At 35.7% G+C, this 21,858-nt stretch overlaps 1 protein-coding gene across 1 annotated transcript in view; it reads right to left on the bottom strand.

The window, feature by feature from the left end:
• Window positions 1–21,858, bottom strand: part of LOC102893490 (EGF-like and EMI domain-containing protein 1) — a 133,723-nt gene that overhangs the window by 42,878 nt on the left and 68,987 nt on the right. Inside the window, exons 11-13 of the mRNA XM_025046066.1 lie at window positions 20,112–20,246; window positions 18,481–18,548; window positions 16,523–16,654 (exon numbers count right to left, since the gene is read on the bottom strand). Coding sequence (XP_024901834.1) covers window positions 16,523–16,654; window positions 18,481–18,548; window positions 20,112–20,246 — 335 coding nt within the window. The remainder of the gene's footprint in view (window positions 1–16,522; window positions 16,655–18,480; window positions 18,549–20,111; window positions 20,247–21,858) is intronic.

Genomic DNA, 21,858 nt, shown 5'->3' with positions numbered 1-21,858 from the left:
AATCAAATTTAATTCTGAGATAAGTTTAAGTGTTTCTCAAACTTTAATAGCATAAGAAATACCTAGGGGATTGACTTAAAATGTAGATACATCACCTCTACTCCCAGAGAGTCTGATTCAGCAGAACTGACAAAGGGCCATTAATTTGTATTTTTAATAGATATTCCAGTGAAACACTTTGTAAAATACTGAAATAAAATGGTACAGGTGTGTATATGTGTGTGTGTGTGTGTGTGTGCACGCGCGTGTGTGTGTTTCTGAATTTCGAATAGAAACCATAGTTTTACTGCATATCCACATGGTATTTGATACTTAAAAAAAAAATTTCTCTCTAAATGGTCATAGACAAAAAAATGAAGCCTGAATATAAAAGCTCATATTTAAATGTCTTTGGAGAATAAAAATAATATGAACTAAAAAGAATCCCATATAATTTACTGATTCTAATATATAACTTCTGTTGCATGCAGAGGGGCGATAGCTATAAAAGTTCTGTACCTGTAGTACGATAAAATGCCACTTTAATGTGAAACCCCCCAACACACACACACACACACAAATACACACACACACACACATTGTGGTACAAATAGCCAACTTTGAGTCTTCAGTGAACAAAACATGAGTCAAAAAAACAAAGCAAGTTCAGTAAGGTCACAATGGTTTCTTAGAAGTTTATCCGTTCCTTCCTGCATTATGTCCCTCACTACAGTTCACAATTCTTCACTTGGCTGTGGAAGTGACTATGGCTTGGAAAACATGTGACTCTGACTTGGAAGGAAGAATAAGCAATAGCTCTCAAAAGACAAATATCCAAATAACCTGTTTTCATGCAAATATACTCATAACAAACAAAGCAAGGAAAAAAGAGCCCCGAAGACATAAGGTATGTAGGCAGAATTATTTATAAACTGTATTATTCTGAAATTGCCCAAGAGGCATCAGCAAGTCTTTAAAGGTCCCTTATGATCACTGTTATAAGTACTGCTGGAAATAACATACAGCAGTAATAAACCATGGGTAGCTACAGAAGCAGGCATACCATTTACTTTACCAAATGGGGCTTGTTTTTCCACTGTAGTCCCCTCTTAATAATATGAGCCCCAAAGTGAGATCTGTGTTTAGATTTATGAAGTAAGTGAAAATGGGGAGGTCTCAGGTCCTCATGCATGCTAGCAACTTTGTAATCATGCAACAGCTTGCTGGGCAGGGGGTATGGCTACCCCTGTGTTCTGAACATTACCTAGGCCTGTTGGTGCTCATTAAATTCTTAATGGGGATGCCAACACTATAACCAATGGAGGATTATAAATGCAGCTACCCCAGGTGCAAAATTATAGGCCAGATTTTGAGCTCCCTATTGCTGAGCCTATGGATTTTTCTATTAGAACTAATATATGAAGGGATGTATGAACATGCCTATTAACATTTTCACCCTCTAGAGAGTAACTGTTTGGTCCCAGTGAGGCAGGTAGCATCTCCTCCTTCTCTGGGCAGTGAGCTTAAGAATAATCCGTAGTCAGGATGGTTCTTCAGAGTACCAAAAAATGACAAGAATGCTGGCATGCTGACAAGTGTCATAAGAAGAGTATATGTGTGTGTATAAATATACATATACAGACACACTCATATATCCATAAATACACACATATACATTTACATGGAAGGAAAAAAAAAAGAAGAAACAGAAGAAACACCTTCAGGACAGGCTATTTTAAATATCAAGATCCATTAACAGAGAAATTACATCTATATTAAACCAAATGTAGAAATGTATTAATCAGTGCAAAAGAACAATATGGAGCTATCTAGTTATTTTTCTCAACTTCCAACTTCACTGAGGACTAGAGGTGATTCAAAACCTCGTATCTCACTTTTAACCTATGGAACTCACCATGAGTAAAAGAGTTGGTGAGATCCAGTGTTGGAAGGGTTATCATGCTGCACCTCATAATTTGAGAAAGCAATGTGGTCGATTGTAAAAATGTCCCCAGTTCTCCTTTTAGCCCTGTATCCCTACCCTTTGCAACATGATTCTCATCCAGTGGCAACGTGTATTTTTCCACTCCTTGAAATATGGTTGGCCTTGTGACTTGCTTTGGCCAGTAGACTGCAACAGAACTGTTGGTGTGCTAGTTCTGAGATTAGACCTAAGAGGCCATCTTGGACCAGCCAGCCATAGCTGCTGACCTGAGAGCTGACCACAGATACATGAGAGTCCAGCTGATTATGGCCTCGGCCAGCACAACTGCCCAATTATCTATGAACCTTTGAAGAATAATGAATAGTTATCATTTTGTGTCATCAAATTTTAACACAATGTCTTAAAAATCAATAGCTACACAATCTTTCCAACATTATGGTGAATGTTTCCTCTCTAAATAAAGGATATTTTTTTACGTTCCTTTAATTGGTCCTAGATTATAGCCATTATCATCATCTTTGCTATCTCATATGAGATCTAGTTCTCAGCAGCTCCTACAATTACTACAGTTAATAGCTTTAAAAATCTAGATTTCTGGCATAGTGCTTTCCTTAAATGTGAGGTCTTGTTCTAGCTGTAGAGATACCAGTTTCTTGTCATTGACCCTGGGCATTAGAAAAGGTTGTTCAAAGGAATAGCAGCCATTACAGAAAAACCGTGGGAAGATTAAAAGTGATCCAGGCATGAGGTGACCGAGGACCCCGATGAAAATTGTGCTGCATCATAAATAGGCAGACTCTCTAGTAACCTTTTTATCCTCAATTGGCACATTGAACTGAAGTCAACCTCAAAAGCTCAAGATGAAATACATTCAGAAAAATGGTTAATATCTTTAAATCATCATGAACAGCTACAAACTGGGACATTGGTCCCAGGAGACTTCTCTGTAAGTGTACAGAGACAAACATCCTAATATTCTTTCTTCCTAAAAACCAAACTCTAATTGCTGAGCAGATTGTTCCTAGGCAAAGAAATCTGAAAATAACTGGGTATTCAATCTAACTAGGTATTACATATTTGAATTCAAATGATAAAAGAAAACATATCATTTTAAATATGGACTCTCGAAAAACACTGGTGATAACAACATATTGGAAAATCTACAACTTGTAAGAGATTGTAAAATATCATCAAGACAAAAAAAAAATAAAAATAAACATTTCTATTCCCTTGACTCCTGCAAATTTATTGCATTGGCCCAGGGGTAGCTTCCACATGAAATCCTTGCTTCTGGAAACAGAAGGAACAATGAGAAGAGGTCATAGTTGTTACTACTTTAAACCACTGTCACGTGTGATTCCACGGCCCAGTTCGCAAATACCAGCAACACCAATTGCAAAGAAACAAAAAATTTAAATGAGAATGAATTTCACACTTGAGGCAACAGGCGGCTTTACATTTGGATATGACATTCAGAGCTATGTAAAATTACTACTTTGCATACAGAGTATTAAATGCTTTCCCTTGGAAACCAATTCATGTTCTGTATGCCAGGACCAAGGGAAAACTGGCAATGCTGACTGGCAGAGCCTTTCATTTAAGTTACAGAATTCCAAGAAGGAATATAATTTCCCCCGAAGCATTTTTTATGAAGAAAGGAAACGAGTGAACCTTTGGGGATAGGTGACAAGCACCTACAATGCGAGAAACATATTATTTGAAAGACAGAGAAACTATAATTTTCCCCAAATTGGCAGTGAAAATGACTATAGAAATTTGCACAATCGTTCTAAATAACATAGCACAGTTGACCAGATTACCTATATATTTCAACTCGTATGCCCACTCTTATCAATTGCTAGCTACTTCCCGGAACATGAAACTGAGAAGTTTTGAAAAGATATGTTACTACTCAACATAAAACGAAAAAAAAAAAAAAACCAAAACAAAAAACAAAACCTAAAGTTCTTGGAAAGCAATATATCTAGATATTTTAAAAATTAACTGTCATGATAAGAGTCAATAATCATTGAGGATCTGCCACGCAAAGACTTGTGTAGCTGTTTTTATACAGTAACCCTGGTCCTCACAACAGTCCATCAAAATGGGTGTTGTTATTCCAATTTAAAAGAAAATGAGAGAAAATTGACATATAATTTGCCAGAGGTCACAATCAAAAATACATTAATGATTTAAATAAATAGTTTTTATTTAAGTGATTTTAATGCTGCTTTTTGCCTTCTACATTTGTCATTATTCATTTTTCGCTGGCTCTATGAACACATCAAAGTCAGAATTATTTAAGGACCAAAACAGACTCCTCTAGACCTTTTTTCTCTTCCCTGTCTCTCTATTCTGTTACCTCATAATTCTCCAAATCCCTCTATTTTCCATTCAGATATCTATTTTTTATTTATCTTCTTATTCCCAAACTCTAGCTCAACTAAATTTCAGAGTCACACTCCTTGAAAACAACATGTGGATTTTGGACACGGAAGATTTCATCATAACTGGCATACCTCTAAGTTTTACTCCAGTTAGCAAACTAAGTTACACAGGTTCAGGAGGTAATCTGTCTTCTCTCGAGGACAGCTTTCTGTACCAAATATCCTTACTAGCATGCATACTGTCAACACTTCATTTAATTGTTAATGTTGATTTCTATGCGTTTTAATAAATAAGAACTTAAGTTTGGTAAAGAGGGCAGAATTTACTACTATGTCTTTCTTTCAGAGCAGATGCATTTTAATTCAGATAACTAAAACCACTCAAACTCTTTGACCTTAAAGCTGACATGTAATTAATCTTTAATAAGTTATTAATATTTTTTGCAAAGTTTTAAAAGGCCTTGCTAGGGACTAATAAAATTATTAAATTTGAAAAATTAGCCCTGAACAGATGAGTGAGATATTTTACTATCTTGTCAGGTGGGTAATGTACTTGAATACAAAGTGAATGAGGATGTGCCATTTTGCAAAGGATGTCTTTTGCAAACATTTGCATGCCACTCTTAAAACTATTCATCATCTAATACATCATTTTTTCATAAGTTTTCAACTAGAATTGTCTTTCTTTCATTTTCAAAAATCTAAAAGAGAAAAAATATATAAAATCCAAGAAAGTGCAATATTAAACTGCACAGTAGATACCATAAAAATATAATTCAAGATTGATGGCAATAATAATTGAAGAGACTAAACTGGAATTGGCTTCTTTAGCATTTTCACAGTACTGTAATATTGAAGTTTCCCCATTGTTTCTCCTTAGATAATTTTCCAAGTTTGAACATGATAATAGAGATGAAAAGTTCTTTGTAAAGCATAAAGTACTATTTTATCATGATATGATTATTGAAATATATATTCTTTAAATATATATTGAAATATATATTAGACTGCTTGATCACATAGTTTGTTAGAGACATTCTCTACAGAAATGCAAAATTTTAAGTATACTATATATGGGCATGTTAGCATTATCATCTTGCATTCTCTTACGATGAAGATCTGTCAGATTCTATAACATAATAAAATATAACTTCCTGGTAATAGCTAACACACATTATCCTTGTGGGAATACACAGGCAATTGCAGTGATATTACAGAACTTCTTCCTCAAGATTTGAAAAGTTTTAGACTGATCTTCCAAAACACATTAATTATGTGGAGACTCTCACAAGGGTAGACATCCAGGAAGTCTGATATCTTTGCTGCTGTGCTAAAGTGAGACACATTAAGTGGTCTGCAGGCTTCCTTCCCTTTCTTCTCTATATTCAGACAATTGATTAATGATGGCACAAAAACACAGTTAGCAAGATCGACAGTATCTTAAAATAGCAGAAAGATTTTTTTCTCCCCGTTTCTTGGGCCTGTCATTTTTATTAGAGAGAAAAGCAAATACAGATACTTCAGACTTAGCATCACTATTGTCTCTGAAGCCAACAGGCAGTCATTTATTCTAACTAGAAAATAACTATTATGATCAATCAGACATTTAAAATTCAGCCATTTCAAACTGTTTGAAAATTAATATTCATATTTCCTTTGATTTTTCCTTTCATATTCTATCTCCTTTTGGGACCAGGAGATAGAAATTATTCATAATGTAGTTACAGACACTTTCCTTCAATGTGTTCCCAGAAAATAGACTATATTAGAAAGTTACAAGGTAATTATACATTGCTATATTATCAGTTGTGACACTCCCTAATTTTAGAGATGTTAAAATGTCAAAAAACTGTGACTTCAAATACATAATATAAATATTGTATATGTGTGTATGTGAGAGAAAAGGATGAAGACAGAGTAGGAGACAAGTTAAAACTTCACAACAGAAAAATTTAATGGGTGAAAAAAGTTACTTTTCCAAGTATCTATTAGCACAATTATTTAAATATATTCTTTGCAATTTTAATGTGAAAGCAAATTTCCAGGTATTTGATTTCATTTCAAAATTAATAACTCATGGATTCTGAATCATTTCTATCATGAGTTCATTGGATCTGACATTCTAGAGTGAGAGGGTTCAAGAATGAGTAAGATTCATCAACAAGCAAATGACATAAGTTGATGACCAGGAGGGATAATATACCTTGAAGAGGCCAAGAATATTTTAAATATTTAAGTATTTCTATGTTGACAGAGAAAAAGTGGGTTAAGGGTTTTGTGTCAAGCTATAGAACACAGTCTATGGGTGTTATTTTTACTTCATCACTTTCCATTCATCTTTTAATTTCAACCAGCATGTCATCACCTTTCCACTGAATGTGTGTCTTTCAAAAATTACCAAGTTCTAAATCATAAATTCTTTGCTTGTTCTCCATTTTTTCTTTTCCTTTTTAAGTAGCATATGAGGCAGTTATGATGCTTTTCTTTTTGAAAGTCATCTTTCTCTGGAATTATATCTTTGAGTTCTATTTCCTTTTTACCTTTTCCTTCCTTCCTAAAGCAGGACTCATGAACACAGTTCCCAGAGCCAGGCCGGTAACACACAGGAGAAAGTAGGTGGAGTCTCAGCAGGTGAATTGCCAGGGAGTAGATGAAACTATGACCAACTGGAAAGTGCCTGCACACCTCTCTCCTGCCCCCTCCCCCAAGAAAAAAGAGGTTTAAGCTAATTTGTTCCCACACAGGAATATGGGCCCAATGTTCCTACATCTGTTATTTTAAATATTGAATCACATATTTTAGAAGAAATTTGCCTGCCATTCAAAAACACATCTGCAAGTCAAATTTAGCTCTAAGGCTGCCAGTTTGTAACAGCTGTTCTAAATAAATGTTGATCTCATTCACTGGTTTCCCTTTCTCTGCATCCCCCTAAATGTAGAGAATTTAGTGAGTTTCTGCTCATAGTCTTCCTGGCTTTTCCCTTTAGCGCCTTCTCCTCAGTCATCTCATCCAACCCATCTCTATGCTGAAGGTTCTCACATCTACACTACTGGTTGTGGTCTTTCCTTTGAGTTCTTAGGATCTGATTTTTCCAACATTATTGGTCAGGCTTGTCCTGCTCAGCACATCCCAAGCTATACATACCAAAAAATTTTCAAACTTTGGTCATCTTTCATTTTCCACATCTATTCACTAAAACCTGTGACTTGGGTTCCAATCCTAACTCCCTCAGTTATTAACAATGTGGCCTTAGGCAAATTGCTTTATATCTCTGTCTCACTTTCTCTACCTGGGAATGAGGATAATTATAGTCCCTACCCCACAAGGTTATCATGAGGATTAAAAACTTACTGATTAGATAGCAGGATACAAAATGGAATTCTTTTGTTATCCCAGATTTGCGGCAGAGACCTCAAATCAATGTGTGCTAGACAGTTTATTCAAGTCTTGCTAGGAGAATGTTAATCTAGTTTTGTTATTCTTAGCTGTTCAGTCACTTTGAGGGTATATAATAAGTAGCACAGATTAATTTTTAAAGATTAAAAGAGATTTTCTTTAAGGAGAGGTTTTTATGTTTGTTTTGTTTGTTTGTTTGTTTTGCCAGTAACTGAGTATAAGTATGTACTAAATGCCTTTCCAAAGGTGTAATGTGTATGAACCTATTTAATCGTCATAAGAATTTGATGAAGTAAGTCCTTCATTAGCCCCATATTACAGATGACGAAACTAAAGCCAATTAAGAACTTCCCTAATATAACAGAGAACCTAAGTGGAGAAGCCAGAATAGGAGGTCAGGCAGTCTGGTGCAAGGTAACAGCAATTCATTATCGTCCTAGATACCATCTTTAGAATTGTCAGGGACTGCTGCCTCCCTACTCCTCTCTCTATGAGTGCTTTCCTTCACCTTAAGCCAAGTACAGAGGGTCGAGTGAGCCACTTTGAGAGCTTACTTTGTGCCTTCTGGAAATTGAGAGACTCAGGAGCTAGTATCAGACCCATATCTGAAGGTAAGACTAGAGAACGGAATTTCCACCAATGGCAAAGTACAGGAGCACCTTTCTCACAGGCTACGTGCTAGCCCCATAGAGGTCAACTTGGAAAGGGATCTAAGAATAAAAGGTCAAGGGACAAGAGCAGGGTGAGGATAGAGTGAAGTCCCCACTTTTGAGATGGGCTAGGCAAGGGAACCAGCTTTAAATTGATTGGAAATTAAAAGTTTGGTAAGATAGAGCTATGCTTTTTAACTGAATTACACAATAAAAATTGAGAGTGACTGCAAAAGTCATGTTATCTTTCTGGGACCTCATCCAGTAGCAGAGAAAAATGAATAGACAGTGAGGCTGAGCAGAGCAGAGATGTGATGACAATCTACACATCATGGCTGAGATCACAATCATTTACTCCTCAAAAACTTTTAGATCCTCCTATTACTTCCAAAAGAAAGGCCACATTCTCTAATGTGGCACCCAAAGCTTTTCACCATTTGACCCTTACGCTATTCCTTTTACCTTCATCTCCCATCACATCCAAACCTAAATCCAGTCATACTCCAGAGATATGCACAAAATACAAGTGTATCATTTCACAGAATTAGGCCATTCATTTCTCACATTAGTCACCCTGCCTGGCATGAACGTCATACAAGCCCACCATTCAAATTTTACTTATTCTTTAAGGTTCAGTTGATAATCTACCTCTTCAGTGAAGCCTCCAGGGATTCCTCCAAATGGGAAATCACAATTTCTTATCACACATCTATTATTTCATTCTCTTTTAAAATATAATTAAAATCTGTGGTTTATACTCTTTTTCCATCCACTAAATTGTGAATGACTTCCTTGAGGGCAAGAAGACATTTTACCTTTTTTAGCATTCTCTATAGCACTTAATAAATGATATGTACACAGAAGACTCAACAAAATTAAAATTTAATGAGTATTGTGACCTGAGACCTTTATCACCTTCAAAGCACTATGCAAATTCTCAGGACAATCTACACCATATGGATCTTCCTAAGGTATACTATGTATTAATCTATTTAATCATCATAAGAATCTGATGAGATAAGTCCTTTTTTAGCCCCATTTTACGGATAAGGACACTTAGGCAAACATAAGTACTTACCTAATGTAACAGCCTAAGTAGTGTATGATAGGTGGTCAGGACTTATAATATCTTTGCTTGTAAAAGAAACAATGATATCTGGACATAGGCATATCAAAAAGCAAATTAGAAAATAAAGTGTTCTGCATGTCATATTGGTTCTTATATTTAAATATTGAAGAATTACAGTATTAGAATGAATATGTGTCAAATGAATAAAAATAAGTATTCAGTCATAAGTAAATAAAAATTTCAAAATAACATGTGCCTAACGAATAATAAACAAAGGATGTGTGTGTGTATACAGTATATGTATTAGACGAGTAGAACTTTTTGATGACTCATTTTGTAGAAATAAGAATTTATTTTGTGCTCTGCCAGATATTCAATTCAGGGCTCTGGAAGCAAGCAGCAAGAGTAATCACAGATTGCTATAGGCAGCTAGCCAGCTATATGTACTGACATATAAAGAGAATTTAAAACAGTTAAGATTGGGCAGCCCTATAAAAACAAAAATGACTGAGACCACTCAGCATCTGAGGAATGTGAAAAAAAAATTCTTCTGGTTGTCACTTATCTGTCGTCAGGCTCTGTGCAGCTGGACAGGCAGATACAGTGGCTAGTATCAAGGTCCTTCTGAGAATTACTATTACTGATGTGGTGCAGCAGGCAGCTTAGTCTGTGGAAATAGGTTGGACAAGCTGCATACAGTCAAAGAAAAAGCACCCTCCCTCCATTATTAAATTGAGCAGGGGCTGCTATGGCACTTGACATTTCAACAATATTCTTGGCTGTATCAGTCACTCTTTTTGAAATCTACGATGTGGGCCAAAAAGAGAACAATCTTAATCAAACTTTTTGACTATTCGATTTTTTCGATGGACTCTTAATGTTCTCTGTTTTCTTTAAATTTTATACCAGGTAGCTATGATATTTAATATTAACAACCATCGTCTTCTTTTTAGATATGTGGTGTTTGTATAAACTTTACTGATTATCTAGTCTTCAGTTGCTAATTACATACAAATTACCTTGCAAGTTACTAATTCTCCCTTGATTCAGTGTCTTCATTCATAAAATGGAGAAAACCCAACTCAATTGGTTGTTCTGAGGATTAGACGAGTGAATTGATAAAAAGCACAGCACAATGTACAGAATAGGCATTCAATCATTTTGAATAATATATTAGCATTATATAGCACATGGCTACATTGTGTTATTTACTACACATTGAATTGTATATATTATATAAATATTACATATTATGTACTACCTAGTTGAACCCCTTCCTTTTAGTTATAAAAACTAAGAGCCAGAGATATTTATTCCCTTTTCTAAGGTGTCTCTGCTATATTTAAAAGAAAAGACTGCATACATTGGAGGTGAATACAGAAATAAATAAATCTAAAATCTTGAAAAGAAGCTAAGAAATCATAAAAACATCATTGTCTGATGTTGTTAGTCTTCTAAACCTTTGAAAAGCTTCTTCCGAAAAGTGCTTTCAAAAATGGAATAGAGTCCATGAAGCTGTGGTGCTGGCCATATAACTACAGTTTCCCTTCTTGTTTTGCCACTGATCTCATCTTAAAAGGCCTGACAATTCAATCCAGTTCAGTGTAGGCTACTGAAGATTTTTCAGTACTATAAAACTCTGCATTTCTCATATCTTTTTTTTCACTTGGTGGACTATTTCTATGAAAATTTGGTCCCAAACTTCTTTACTAAATTGTCGGGAATGTTCTTTAATTGACTTTAGCATATTTTTAATGAGCATCCTTTAGATATCAAGATCTGAGGAATAAAAAAAATGATAGCTTTAATCATGTACAAACAGGCAATTATAATACAATATGATAGGTGGGGCTATGGAAGGAAGGGACTTAGTATTTTTGTTAGTTTATATATACTGGAAAATAAAAATCCCTGAAGAATTTTAATAGGCAATAAGAATGGAGAGAGAAAAATTTTATTAGTGGAAGAGTAAGAAACCATAGCACCACATTTAAAAATTACATGGTGTTCAGGGGAGTGACTAAAGTATGTGAGATATGTGTTAGAGTAGTCAAAATGATGTTAGGGACCTACAGATGATGGGCCTTTAGTATCTAAAACTATTCATGGAATTAAAGCATTAGCGGGTCATTGAGGGTTATAAAGTAATGCTAGCATTGGCTTCGACTTTATTTTTAAAAATTTAACTGAGCTATTATAGAATGTGATAAGAATAGAGGAAAGAGTAGGTCGTGGGCCCCCTTCAATGGGTATGTGCTGAAAATGACAGCTAATTTGAATATTACCTTTTTGAAAACCGAAGAAGAGAAATATCCTGAAGACCAGATGCACAACTCCCTAACTTAGTGCCTTTATGTCACTGTACCATGCCACCCTTCTGTCCCCACAGACGATGAAGATATGAACTCATTGATAATGACATACCTATCAGTCCTCAACCATATCCCTATTTAAAACTGGATTTTCACAATAGCTTTTTGAAAGACCTGTCACTTTTTCAGTGTCGCCTCTCTGTTGCGCTTCTCAGTGGGAGCTGACATTTTGCTGATACTTCATCAGGCTGGACTGCCTGCTGAGAGCCAGATTGGTAAGGGATATGCATCTCACTGCTGGAAAGGAGGGAAGATGTATTATTTAAATACAATATATTTTACAGCAACTTTAAAAATCAGATTTAGGATTGTTTCAGAGAGGTTGGAAACATATTATTGCATCTCACTTCTTCGAATTTGAAGATAGTTAGAACTTTTAATTGTTCTAATAGATTTTTATTTAATTTTGTTTTACATGTACTCATTTTTTTCTGCCTTATGTAACGGATTTCTTTTTGACAATGGTGTGTCATAAAGGAAATGCCAGCCCTGACTTATGTTAGGTGTGTTACAGGTAGTTGAGAAACAACTAGAGCTTGTTTAAGGGAACAAATGGTTAACCTAGATCCAAGCCAATACTCCAACCACATGAATTCTGGAGAAAAGTAGTGAGGAGGCTGTATCTACACATAAAGCAATCCAACATTTTTTGTTTTTTGAATTTTGAATCATTTCAGTCAAAAAACTGATTTTCGTTTTAAAAATAAAATAGACTCATTTTATATCACTTTGGCTACTGTAGATAAACTCAACTGATATGAAGTAATAGAAAAATAAAAATAAATAAAAACAAATAGACTAAATAGAGAAATTTTGGTTGGCTGGAACTATTTCTTGATTAATTTAATTCAACCGAAAAGGTCAAACCAGTTATCTGTTTAGAAACAGTAAAATAAAATGAACACCTGAAAAGTAACCATTTCTTAATACCAAAAGAGAAAGTAAAATTAAGAAACCATTTTGTGTGTTCAGACTATATTATTTGCCAGCTAGCGGTATACCAAAGCTGTTACTAACAGCTCGAGAAAGCCAATTGTTAAATTTTCGGAAATTTTTGCAAGCCAATTGACATTACATTGGTTGCCTGAAGTCAACATGGTGGGAGTATTACAGTGTGGAAATTGGCAAATGCTACAAACCAGGGTTTTTATATTTTAGAGAACCAGTTGATAAACGTTTACCTGATTACCTCTACAGAAGGTTTACACCTATGTTCAGCATGGTTTTCATATTGTTTAATAATGTTTAATCATCATCATTTCATTATGATTCATCATTTCATGATGTTTGATTATATGATATTTAAAGCATAAACTGTATTTGAAATTAGTATCTCCCTTCTAGTGTCTTCTCCCTCATTCTCTCTTATTTTCTTTCCTTCAGTAGTGGAGAAGCCTCTTTTGTAAATGCTCATTAAAAATATGGCAAAATTCAGAAGAGTAATAACAAAATGACTGAGGGATAGTGAATGGAATTTCTGAAGAGAAGGAAATGAAGAGTTCAGTGGAAGCATTATAGCCATACCTTATTTGCTCTTCCCTTTGCTGTGCTTGCAGATAATGCTTTTTTTTTTTTTTTTTACAAATTGAAGGTTTGTGCAACCTTGTGTCAAGCAAATCTATGATGCCATTTTCCAATGGGCTCAGATGATCAACATTTTTTAACAATAAAGTATTTTTAAATTAAGGTATGCATATATTTTTAGACATAATACTGTTGCACACTTAATAGACTACAATACAGTGTAAATATAACTTTTATATGCACTGGGAAACCAAAAAAATTTGTGTGATTTGCTTTATTGAGAATTTTGCTTTATTGCGGTGGTCTGGAACTGAACCAGCCAACGTATGCCTGTACAATGTTCTTCTAGGGCTTTTAAAAAAAGAATTTTAGTGGTGCTGCTAAGCAAGGCTCAATATCCACATATGTGAAACAAAAGAACACAGTCTTAAATTAAAAGTTCAATTAGATTGAAAGAAAACATCTTCACTATTTAGGAACAGTTAAGTCCACCTGACAATATGTTAAGAACAGACAACTATCTTACTTGGATATTTAGTCAATGATTGACCTGGAGATGATTTATTATCCTCCCTGATTGTTAAGAAAGAAAATCAGAAAGACAAAATATACAAAGGGAAAAAGTTTTTCACCCATAGTCCAACCATTTAGAGATGGCCACTCTTAACAACCGCTGTCCTTTCTACTACAATTTTCCACATGTACACATGGGGACATGTTCTTACAAATTTGGATCATTCCTTATACACATCATTTAATGCCAATTTCAATTCTCCTGACATTACACATTCTTCCAAAACATGAATCTTAATCATTTCGGAATGGTCCACTGATGTGTTATAGAATTTGTTTAATCATTTTCCCTCTGGTGGATATTTAGGTTGTTTCTATTTTGTAATGGACTATTATAAATAATGCTGGGATAAAGAATAAGCTGGAACTAACTCGCAAATTATTTGGTAAAATGCCTGATATATAAGGCTAAACTGCCCTTCTCAGAGATTGTAATTCTTACCGAGGGTATGACGGTATCTACGAAGCCACCGATGCCCACTCCCAACACTGTTTAGAGAATGGAAAGAACTACAACCTATATCACCCAGAGTTTTCTAACACAGTGAAATAAAACCCTTTAAAAAAATAATTATTTTCTCCAAGTATTTGTATTTATAACTTCTAAAAATTAGAATTTATATAAAGCCAATATCTTTAGAAATAGCTTTTTGTCTCTTTTGCCTCTTAAACATATGACCTTGTATCTTATAAGTATTTTTTACAGTTTGTTATGCAGAGTAACTGGGTTTTAAAATTCTGTAAGAACCATAAAAGGATATTTAGAGAAATGTATGCTTCTCTTCAAACACAAGCCCTTTTTTAAATGCCACACATTCTTTGTGGTATATGCATGAAGCATTTTTAATGAGTCCTATCCTTTGGTTCCATTCATTTTACTAAATATCTTATTATGATGATTATATAATTGTGTTTGTATCTGTGTGTAAAATCAGATAATACCATATAACACAAACATTGAACTGGGCTAGGAGTCAGGGAAAATTTTTGCCTATTCAGTTTAATGCATTATGTCATGTATCAGGTTGTCAACAAAAAATTAGGACACTCATCAAAAATCTCTCAGGACTATCATGATTCATTCTCCTGGGGTTTGAAATCATTCTAGGATTTCAAATCCCAGAGAGATGTAACATAATTATTTAATTAATATTTTAAAGAATGATCACTTTATCTTCCTCTTCACTTGTTTTTCAATAGCCTATTTATGTCACCTTGACAATTGGAACAGTGTAAACTTTGTCACTATCTGCTTAATAATTATTCCATTAAAGTTGAGTTAGACAAAAGAAAATGTCACTTCACTGTGGAAATAGCAACTAACTACCTTTTGAATATGTAAATTCTTACCTTTAAGCTTTTTTTTTTTTTTTAAAGCAAACAAGTAGGTTAGGAATAGCCAACTGCTGCACCAGCACACTTTTATAACTGTTTGAAATGCTTGTCAACAGTGCCAGAATGACAGTCCTAAAGTAAAAACTACCTAGTTACATCCAGAAAAATCTCAGGCAAAGACCTTGTCCTATCACTTTTGCTTGAGGGTTATTCTTAGGGGCAGTAATGCATTTCCCAAATGATCAGATGATTAACTAAGTGCTAAACACTATCCTGGTGTTACATTTTATATTTGCATTTAAGTTTCTGGTTTTGCTTGCTTGCTGGTTTATACAAAATACTAAGCACTGAAAGCTAATTCAGACTACTATTCACACCTCATAAAATCATAGACCATCACAAACAACAGACTTTTGCTGACATATATTAGACACATTTGAAATAGCAATGTAAAACTAATATTGTAATAACTATGCGAGGTGTCAGAGGGGTACTAGACTTACTGGGGTGATCACTTCGTGAGTTATATAAACATCTATTCACTATGCTGTACTCCTGAAACTAAGGCAATATTGTATGTCAATTGTAATTGAATTTTTTTTTAAATGATTTAAAAAAAATGCCATCATTACCATCCAGCCCACAGCTTTCCTCAAGTTCTCCAGTTGCTCTGACCCACTGTGGAGAGAGCAGAGAAGGTAATCCAAGCAGAGTTAAGAGAGGTTAGGTAAGAATCACAAGCAGAAAAGGAGATAGCAGGGGAGTTGTTTTACTGGCTTTTTGAAGCAGATCCACTTTAACTTTTTATCATTCTATAATCTGCTCCCACTCAGATAAGGATGATAAGCAAATTCTTTAGACTGCCTTTCAATATGACTTTAAGTACTTTGGTAGATTGGTTCCAAAGATGGCTGAAACCTATCTCCCAGCTTGCAGGTCTTTTGCAATGAGATATTGCTACTCGTCTCATTAGGAGGTAGAATCTCTTTCTCTTCCTCTTGAATCTAGCTGGCTTTAACCAATGGAATGTGGCAGAAGTGATGATGTGTGGCTTCTGAAGCTAAGCTTTTTGACACAGCAGCCATGAGTGACACCAGGTGAGACCAGTAGGAGAACTATCTCATCAACCCACAGGATTAAAAGAAATAATAAATCATTGTTTTACAACAATAGATAATTGAAAGATGTACCCTAAAATAATGTCTCATAGAGCAGTTAGAAAAAAAAAAGCATTTATAAAGCTAACAACTTTATTGACTTCATTGGTTATCTTGTCTAAGTTAATGACTTACATGTGGTACAGGCTTTTCCTGTGTAACCAGAAGGACAGTCACAGTTTCCAGTTTTTTTGTTGCATTGACCTCCATTCTCACAGGGGCCACAGGAGAACTGGCACTCTTGTCCTCAGAGGCCATCGGGGCAAGCTTGTAAAATAAAAAAAGAGAAAGAAAGGAGCTTGTAATTGCAAGATGGCCCCAGATTTCTGATGTTGCCTAAGTGAGTTGGGAAAGTGTGCATGTGTGTGCTTATGTGTGTGAATGCATATGTGTACCACTGAGCTACAAAGAAAGAAATATTTGAGTAGCCTCCAAGGATTTATAGTACTTCCAAAAATATTCCCTGAAGAAATCAACATAATGCTATATCCTGTCACTTTGGAAATACAGATACAGAGGTTGGCTTTTTGCTGAAAATGTGGTTTTTCAGGCAGTAACAATGGAAGCAATTTAGATATATGCCTTTGGAGGCAGTTGCACACAACAAAACCTGAAAATGAGATGTAATTCGTAAAGGAAGCTTAGGAGGCACGGTGCTTGGGAAGCTGTCCCCAAATGGTTGCTTGAATTCTGTTCTTCTAGTCTTTGCTTCTTTTGTAAGCCAGAATAATCACCCGAGAGGTTTGTAATTTGTGTATTTTATAAGACCACATGATGTACAAAGTGGAGAAAGAGGAAATGTGGGCTGCTTTGTTGAATGCCCTTTGAACTGGAAAAGCATAGCTGATGCTGCAGGGACCACTGAGGGCTCAGTTAGAGGTTTCAGCATATGTCCTACCATGGAAACCACTGGAATTAGAAATCCGGTCGCAAGTATTCTTTTAACACAGAGAAAACAGTGAAACTTTCCTAAATCTACGACAATTGCAAAAAGTAACATAGAACCAATTTGAGCTTAGAAGTATCTTCTTGTCCTGGGCAGTTTCGATGAATAACAGAATTACTAAATTTTCTAGGATGTCTGTACCATTCTTGGCTATTATCTGTTGATCACTTACTCTGTGCCAAGAGCTTTACATAAATTAGCTCACATTTTCATAAAAATTACTATACGACATAAGCAACATTATCTCCATTTTACTTAAGAAACTGAGGATTGGAGAGGTTAAGTGACTTACTCTGGATCACACAGCTAATAAGAACAAAGTCAGGATTCGAACCCAGATCTTCTGGCCTCTAAAACTGGTGCTCTCAGGCATTACAGCAAACTCATGCTGTAATACTAAATACTCAGCACCTTTCATGTCAATTAACCTGCTTATAGACAGACACCCAACAGAGTTCAAAATGTGTTCATCCAAAGTGGAACTAACAAACAAACAAAAAAATCTGTCCTTATTATGATGACACAAGGGTTGAATAGGCTTCCTCAGATAAACTCAAGGAGCTTGCTGGGCCAGCGACCTCCCCATTCAGAGGTTTGCCTGCAGCTGGGGTCCAAAATACCCTAGGCTACTAACCAATCAAAACAAAAACATTGGCTGTTTCCACCCCCACTCTTTCTCTTTTTTGATATTTCACAGATTAGTGTAAAAACCAGCTCTTTTGCTCTTAAAAGTCATTGCTGATGGGCTAAATAAGTCCTGGGGCTGATTGTGGAGAGCACTGTTCATTAGTGCCATTGAAACAATTTGCAGTCTTTAATTAACTATTCATCTGCAATCTAGACACAGGTCTAGAGTCAAGAGTTTTAAAAATATGTCTGGCTCTAGGAGCACTTGGGCTACTTCACTCTTTTTAAAAAGAAAAAGAAAAACAGGCCTGATTTTCATCATGCACAACTGTTGGAGAGCTCTTTTTGCCTTGATTTTAGCTGCCAATCATGGCGATTCCATTCACCCACTCCGCTCTGATTCATAATTTCATTTTGTGGTTAGACAAAAATATCAGAATTGGACAAAGTTATCTGATTGAAAAATAATATGTTTTCCAGAGATTATGGTGACCTCTCTATTTTACTGATTTACATATACTTTCAACTCATTTTCCTTCACAGTGGGAATCTCAGAAGCATTTTCCAATATAGTATATTCAGTAGCTGCTTCAAGAAAATGTTATCGGAATAAATTAAATTTAGTCAGGTGTGTTTATATGGTATTGTCTCCTCATGCAATGACTTCCAGGGCATCACTTCTTTAGTGGGGATATAAATAAGGGCTGACCTAGCCTTCAAAATCAGTTAAAGCAGGAGGTTTAGAGATTAGCATGAGACCTGCTCTTATACCATATAAAATACATTCATGTAATGTCAGGCTTCTGTTTCCCCAAGTTCTTTACCCCGTTACCTAGAAAGTCATAATCCCTAAATAGCCCTCTCTCCATGATTTCTAGATGAACATTCTGCCCAGACTCCAGTTCCACAGCCACGGGACGACCTGGATGACTCTTACTCCCTTGCAGTCAGCTCTAACAAGCACTGCAGACACTGAAGATGACAATGCCAGGAGCAGGGTGTAGCTTACGAGAGACAAAGACAACCCTCAAACCCAGAGCCGGTCACTGTGAGCAGACCCCACAGCATGACGACTGCCTTTCAAATCTATCAAATCGTCCGATTGTAAACAAGATCGCCCTTTGGACCACTGCAATGGCAAAGAGTTCACTTGCTATTAGTGATGATAATTTTATTTGTTATATGTTCAGGCTTGCTATATACTAAAGAGAAAAATGCTGTGATAATTTCTCCTGAATAAGATAGTAACAAGTGCTTGATTCAAACAGAATACATAACATGAGAAAAATATGTAAAGACTAAAATGAAAGGTTTTCATTTATTATGTTAAGAACGTATTTATTGAGCAACTCCTATAAATCAGGATTATTCTAGGATTTGGGGATACTTTGCTGAACAAAATGAATGGATCTCCTTCTTCCATGGGGCTTAGCTTCTAGCAGGAAGGACAGGCAAAAATATTAGACATTATAATAATTAGAGTATATGGTATGTTAGAAGATGATGTGCACTTTAGAAAAAAAAGGAAAGGTCAACAAGACTCAGAAGTTAAAATTTTCAGTAGGGCGGTAATGACAAGGTTCAGTGAAAAGGTGGAATAAGTAACATATACATATCTATATATGTTACTTATAATTGGAATTATGCTATAAACTTTTATATTTATATATTTATAAAAATGTTTATATAATATTTAGAAATTTGAAAAAGGACCACATTAATAATTATATTTAAAATTTCCAATTTTACCAGGGTTAGAATCTTCAAATTGTATTTGTTTGAATGATCTGTCTTTAGATATAAAAAAAATGATTTTTTAACTCTCAGAACTAGCAGTCCCCTTGGTTGAGTCATTCAGCTCAAATAAGTGACTAGCCAGCTTTAATCTTCTTAGGATAAGTCTCTGCAATGTGATCTTTCTTCCCTTGCTCTAAGCCAGCAAGGAGACAGCCAACAGCAGAGGCTGAGATGACAAGGTTAAATAACTTTATTGCCCTGTGTCTCAGTTTCCTCACCTGCAAATAGGGGATTAATAAAGCTTCCCCATCTCCTGAGGACACTGGTGGATTAAATAATTAATGATCATATGGTGCTGAACAAAGGCTGAACATTGTTATTAGAAAAGAAAGAAAATTTATCATCAGATTGTACCTTTCTGGCATCTGTTGCCTTGGTAACCAGATTTGCAGGTGCAACTGCCATTTTTGGCGTTGCATTCCAGGGTGTTCTCCTCCACACACTGACATTCTGAAGAGCAGCCAGCCCCGTAGGCCCCCTTGGGACAGTCTGCAAGCAGATTGAGGCAAAAATGGTCACCTAAAAACCATGCTTTTTTTTTTTTTTTTTTTCCCACATTGTTAGTGCACAGGCATGTAGTTCTGCAGGGCCTGATTATGGGAAAAACAAGAGGATCATTCTGACTGCCAAAAAAAAAAAAGGAAAACAAATGTCTTTCAAATCAGGCAATTCATTTGTTTTTTGGCAAGTGGATGTGAAGAGTGAAGCCTGAACTACTTAAAAGGCTTTGGTGCTTCCGGGGGAGAGAAATTGCTTCTCAATGTGCTCCGTTGGAGCCTATAGTTAATATTCTCCAAGGACTATGAAGGCCTGCCAGGACCCATATTCATCCTAACACAGCATGGAGATGATGGACAAGCATTGATGGGAAGGCTCACCATTGTTTTCCTTCCCTTTCATTACACGGTAATCGGAAATAATTTTACATCACGTAGATAACACACAACTTTCATCGTGACAGCGGCATTATCTTGGCCACATCTTTGGCAAACAGTGCTTGCCTTTCCTTCATTATTTTCCCCCATGTCGTTGAGTTTTAGGGATGATAGTCACATAGGAATTCTAACCTGAAGAAGCCCCACCTTTGCATTCGGGAAAACCCACCCTTAGTTCTCTCTTTGAGGAGTTACTTACGGTAATTCAATTCCCTTTCTGAAATATACCTTCGATAATTTTTTTCTCCCCCTTACAGATGTCCAAGGGACTTATCAAATGAAAGATCCTTCAAGTGCCCTCCAGGCTCAAGGTAATTGTATTTAATATATGCTCACTTAGGCTTTGCTAAGAAAGCTGCTTTTAGAGAACAAAATAAGCCATTTGATTTTCTGGTGAATGGAATTATTAACATCTGCTAATATTTGCTATTATTAGCAGAGATAATTTAAAGTGGTGGTTACAATGGCACCATGTAAGGGGATGCATGTCCTGGCCAGCCATAGACAGAGTTATCCTTAAAGTAGAACAGAATTATGAACAGGCTCCTATTCACTGTTGATATCCTATTTGGATGATAAATTATATTATCCCTTGTTCATCTTTCCTATGGCTGCCAAGTTTTGAGTCCTTTCTCAGATCCACCAAGTTCCAAGATCTCTCAGAGACACTATTTTTCTTGATGTAGGCCTCTACTTGCTCATTCCGGAACATTCGTTTTCCTGGATTGACTTCTATGCCCTTACTCTTTCTCATTCAGCATGTAGGATAGTGGTTCAGGGGACAATTCAGGCACAACAGAAAACTTAAATGTGGCAACTGGGTATATTAAAACACATAACCTTGGAACTATGCTTAGAAGGAAAAAGGGAAAGTGGCAGCAACTTCTTTTGTCAATCCACTGTCTGCTCGGGGTTTGCTGTGCATTGAAATAGGTCCTCCAAAAATTCAGAAGTCCTTACCCTAGTGGCTCAGAATGTGCCCTTATTTGGAAATCATGTCACTGCCAACGTAATTAGTTAAAATGAGGTCATACTGGAATAGGATGGGCCTCTACTCAGATATATGACTGGTGTTCTTATAAAAGAGAAATTTGGACACAAAAGCACTCACAAAAGGAGAATGCCATTGTGAAGATTAGAGTTAGGCTATTACAAGCCAAAAACTA

The sequence above is a fragment of the Pteropus alecto genome, unplaced genomic scaffold (assembly GCF_000325575.1).
Source record: "Pteropus alecto unplaced genomic scaffold, ASM32557v1 scaffold33, whole genome shotgun sequence".
Lineage (NCBI taxonomy): Eukaryota > Metazoa > Chordata > Mammalia > Chiroptera > Pteropodidae > Pteropus > Pteropus alecto.
This window is presented reverse-complemented; position numbering and strand designations above follow the sequence as displayed.